Source organism: Asparagus officinalis, chromosome 2 (genome assembly GCF_001876935.1).
Source record: "Asparagus officinalis chromosome 2, Aspof.V1, whole genome shotgun sequence".
Taxonomy (NCBI): Eukaryota; Viridiplantae; Streptophyta; class Magnoliopsida; order Asparagales; family Asparagaceae; genus Asparagus; species Asparagus officinalis.
In genome coordinates, this window is record NC_033795.1 from 81781060 (window position 1) to 81785721 (window position 4662).

The window sequence follows — 4662 nt, forward strand, 5'->3', positions numbered from 1 at the left end:
TAAAGTTCAGGAAATTTGAAGCGGAAAGGCATTTGGGTGCTTGCCGGTCGACCGCGAGCTTTGGCGCGGTCGGCCGCCAAACGTGCACGAGTACATGGTAGTTTCTGGAGTTCTGGTTGGTCGACGGCGAGGTTAGGTCCGGTCGACCGCCAAACCCTGTAATGGTTTTCTGGATTCTGTCTTTCTGTCCGGTCGACAGCGAGCTTTGGCGCGGTCGACCACCAGTCGGGTTTGAGCCTGAGCTTTATTTCCTGTTCTTATATGGTTTGTGTTTTGATATATATTAAAACACGATTTTAGGGTTTTGAAAATTAGAGATTTGCGATTGTACTGAACATATTAAGAGGGAGAACTTGTGAGCAAGTTGAGAGATTTGGTTTAAGATTTATTTGAGTGATTTTGTGAGATTGTAACCCTTTGTACTCTCATTGATTTAGTGGAATCTCCCCATCCTCTCCCCGTGGGAGTAGGCAAATTACCGAATCACGTATATCTCTGTGTTTGGTTTGATTTGTTGTATTTTGGATTGGATTGTGCTCGTGTTTGGTTTCGTTATCTTCTCCCGTGACTCGCGGACTCGTTTGGTTGTCGAGCACGCTTCCGCAAAGACGCACAACATCCTATCAGAATACCTTTAATTGGAAAAATATTCAATAGTACTCCAGTTTAAAGGGCTAAGATACGTACTAATGGTCAGGAATAAAAATTGATGGATAATTGAGACTTAAGTTCTCCAAATAGATGGGCATTAGGCAAATTTTCTAAATGAAGAAGGTTTTGATAGGATTTAATTCAATAAATACACTACACAAAGTAAGACCATAGAACCAAATGGCAAAATCAACAGCAAATACATAGTTTGCTATGTTATTTTCATGAAATCCATCATAGAAAAATTCCGTATAAAAGATCTAACCTTGTACTTGTTCTTCATGGTAAAGTTTTGCACTACTTCAAGAGGCACATGAGGTATTCCATGGAAGTTACTTTCTCCAAGTTGAGAAACGTACGCATAAATCAATCACACGGTGGTCCCTAATTGTTGGATATAAGATCCTCAATTATTGACCAGTCATAGCCATCCACTAACAACCAAAGAGATCAAGGTTTCACCCGCCCACTAATTGCAACTTACAAGAAATTTTCTAAACAAACCCATTTACCTTTTTTTCCCTCTAAAAATCGATCTCCTTAAGTTTTTTTTTACAAAAATCGACTCATTTTTCTTTAATCCGGTTCCTAAATAGTCGGGGGTTACCAACCTTGACTATTTAGGAGGCTGTAAATCCCCAATTACAACCCTACCCTAACATTCTATGCACTAAGTAGTCGGGATTGACAACCCTGACTATTTAGGAACCGGATTAAAAAAAAAGGTCGATTTTGTAAAAAAAACTCAAGGGGGTCGATTTAAAAAAAAATAAAAAATGAATGAGTTTGTTTAGAAAATTTCTTCTTGCAACTTATAAAGCTATTATCTTTCTTAGATATGGAAAAATATTTCATACTATTTAAAAAAATCTCAAGTGGGGCCCCCTGTACTGTAGCAAGAAAGGGGGTGTGGTCGGTAGTGTGACCGAGGGTGTGCCTGTATCATTTCTTTATTAACACTGCGTTCCGCAAGCCACACCATCGTCAATATTGTTACGTTCCAAGAATTCATGTGCCAATTGCAATTTGCAAGGGTCTAAAATAAAAACCAGAACCTGGGGACCATTATGCAAATTACGAAAATGCTAGCAATAGCCAGTATTAAACTAAACAAATTAGCTAATTATAAAATTAGTCTCTCGAAGTCCCCGAGCCTTCGTCTTCCCCATTTAATGCTCTCTCTATAATCTTCGCTGAAAAAAAAAATAAAAAATTCTCTCTTCTACTTCCAAATTGCTAGGGTTTATTCAATTTCTCAATGACCAGCCATTGAAAATCACCGATCGAATCCTCTTTTCGTCTCTTTTACGAATCGAGGATTGATGATCGGCGCCGCTTGACATCGTAGATCCCAGATTTTCGAGGTATTTGTTCCTTTTTGTAATTTTTTGAGTTTATATGAATGAATATTTCCTCTTATTTTGATCCCTGAAGAAGTGGAAATCGTAAATAATACGGGTTTTTTTACTTTATATTGAAATTTTGGCATTGATAACAGTAGAACGGATATTTTCATAGCTGATCACAGTTCTTAGCTGATCAGTATTAACTACATAGCTCCTTTACTAAATATATTTAAAAAGATTATTCTTACATAAGCTAACTATCATTTAAAGGGATTATTCTCAAACAATAAAAAAAAAAACTTCTTATTGATTAGCAAACTAAATGTTGTTTAATGTTTGTTGAATATTGTTAAGGCTGCCTTCTATTACACAAAAAATACGGAGCTTTGGAGAGGGTTAAGAGTTATAATTTTGCACACTAACTTGCCCCCCACATTGACTGCCTTTTTATGGATGGAAACCTGTCCCCCCCCAGTTTAATTGTTTTAAAAATTCTGTGGGCCGCACCATAACTTCGAAGTTTTTGGTGCAATGGAAGGAGCTTTAACATGGCTTCAGAGCAAACCATGTTACATTACCAATGACCACCAATTAAAAGCGGATTAAAAAAGTATAGCTCTACTCGAGTCCAAGTTTTAGTGCACGTTTACAAAATGTAGCCCTTAATCCTCATCATAACTTCGGAGTTTTGGTGCAGTGGAAGGGTTAAAGACTTTACTTTTGCTTGTTTGGCTCATTTTTGATCCTTTACCATAGATGGATCATGCATTATTGTTAACGGTTAAAACTGCAATTTCTTTCTTAGGTTTTGAAGCGACAGAGTTGATTAAGATGATCATTAAAAGCAAGCTAAAGTTGGCTTTACTTGTTGGCTTTTCCTTATCTGTGCTGTCTTTGTTGATCCATCTTCTTGTCACTAATTATTCGACTGGGGATCTAGTACAATACCACCCGGCGTTGGATAACTTCCATCCAATTGCACAGGCAAGTGTAGCTTTTGTCTGTTCGTTATTTCTACAATATGGTTTTTAAGTATATTTTTCTACAACGGTGTTACAGAAAAACAGGAATGGAAGGTTATGGGGCTCTGTGAGCACTCTGGCTGCCCTCCAACCTTTTGCTAATCCAAGGAGGAAATTCCCAGGTAACTTGCTCATAGGTAGATGTAGTCGTAGATTACACTATGTGAAATGCCAAATTTCGATGTATATGATAGTGGGTATCGGGTATTTGTTTGTGATTCGTGCCACCTTTCTTCTATAACTAGTATACACTTCATAACATACTAGCTCTTTTTTTATAATAAACGAGTCCCCCTTTTTTTTATCTTTATGCACTTGATCATGGAACACTATCTAGGTAGCACAGACATGGGTTTGGACATGGACACGGCAAATACACACACACGAGATCAAAGAATGAATTAAAATACCGATAACATTTGTATGTTTCTTTCTATTATCTATAACAATTAAGAATCAGATTAAATCAAACTAGAATAAGGTCTAACAACAGAAATTTAGTTTTGATCGCATGAGATAACACGATAGATATTTTTTAAATATTTAAGACTTTAAGTAATGGGTTTCAGTTTTTTGGGTTCAGAAACCAATTGGTTTTGAACCCAATCTTACTAAAGAAACTAGTCTATGGTATAAGTAATAGGGAGTTAGGTTTTTTTTGAACCACACGTGTCCATGGCGTGTCCGCGCAGAATCCGTGTCCGACACGTGTCGGACACGGACATGTCATCCAAAATGCTGTGTCCGAGTAACCTAGAACACTACTAGCTACTTTCCATTATGGGTACAATTACAAAGACCATGCTTTCCTGGTGCATCATGCTGGTAAAAGATCTTCTCTGAGTGCATTTTGTGAAGAAGCATCAGTTTACATAAATAATTTAGGCATGATGAAATTCTGGATTTGAAGCATCAATTTTAAGGATCACTTTAGGATGTTTCTAGCATTCTTTTAAACGTATCTTTCTTTTGACAGTTCCCAGTGAGCATAATGGATTCATTTACGCAAAAATACATGGTGGATTTGATAAGATCAGATCTTCGGTCAGTTTATCTCATGCTAGTTTTTAAAATAAATTTGTGTTATATCATAACAGAGTTTATAATATTTTCCTTCATTTTCTAGATCTGTGATCTTGTCGCAATTTCCAGGCTTTTAAATGCCACCCTTGTCATTCCAGAACTTCAACAAAGTCTTCGCTCAAAAGGAATCAGGTTTTTTCCACTTCATATAATGATTATTATATAGTTATTGTTGGAAGCTGTTGGTTGATTGTTTTATTTTCTTGCTTTCTGTCTGGCAGTCCTAAGTTCAGGAGCTTCTCATACCTTTACAATGAAGAGCAGTTTATAGGAGCACTTTCAAATGATGTAGTTGTGGTAAAGAATTTACCAGAAGATTTGAAGAAGGCTAGAAAAAAGATCAAATTTCCTACATTTTCACCGCAACGTTTGGCTTCTCCAACTTTTTATATAGAAGAGGTCCTGCCAAAGCTCAAAATTTCAAAGGTTGTTCGTCTGTTGATTACTGATGGTGGATGCCTTGAGGTGGGAATTTACATATTTATTTTATTTTTCTTTCTCTGCCAGCTTTTTTCCATGCTTTTTTCCCTTCCAAATGGCATGTCCTAAACTCTTACTTA

At 36.8% G+C, this 4662-nt stretch overlaps 1 protein-coding gene across 4 annotated transcripts in view; it reads left to right on the forward strand.

Moving 5' to 3' along the window:
• Positions 1798-4662, forward strand: part of LOC109831831 (uncharacterized protein At1g04910-like) — an 8629-nt gene continuing 5764 nt past the window's right edge. For 2 of the 4 annotated variants that reach the window (XM_020399282.1, XM_020399283.1), the window contains exons 1-6: positions 1798-2015; positions 2803-2981; positions 3057-3141; positions 3996-4063; positions 4146-4234; positions 4324-4567. In XM_020399282.1, coding sequence (XP_020254871.1) covers positions 2829-2981; positions 3057-3141; positions 3996-4063; positions 4146-4234; positions 4324-4567 — 639 coding nt within the window. In that variant the 5' untranslated portion in view covers positions 1798-2015; positions 2803-2828. Of the gene's footprint in view, positions 2016-2802; positions 2982-3056; positions 3142-3995; positions 4064-4145; positions 4235-4323; positions 4568-4662 lie in introns of those variants that run through there. The other 2 variants (XM_020399284.1, XM_020399285.1) reach the window with 2 other exon arrangements.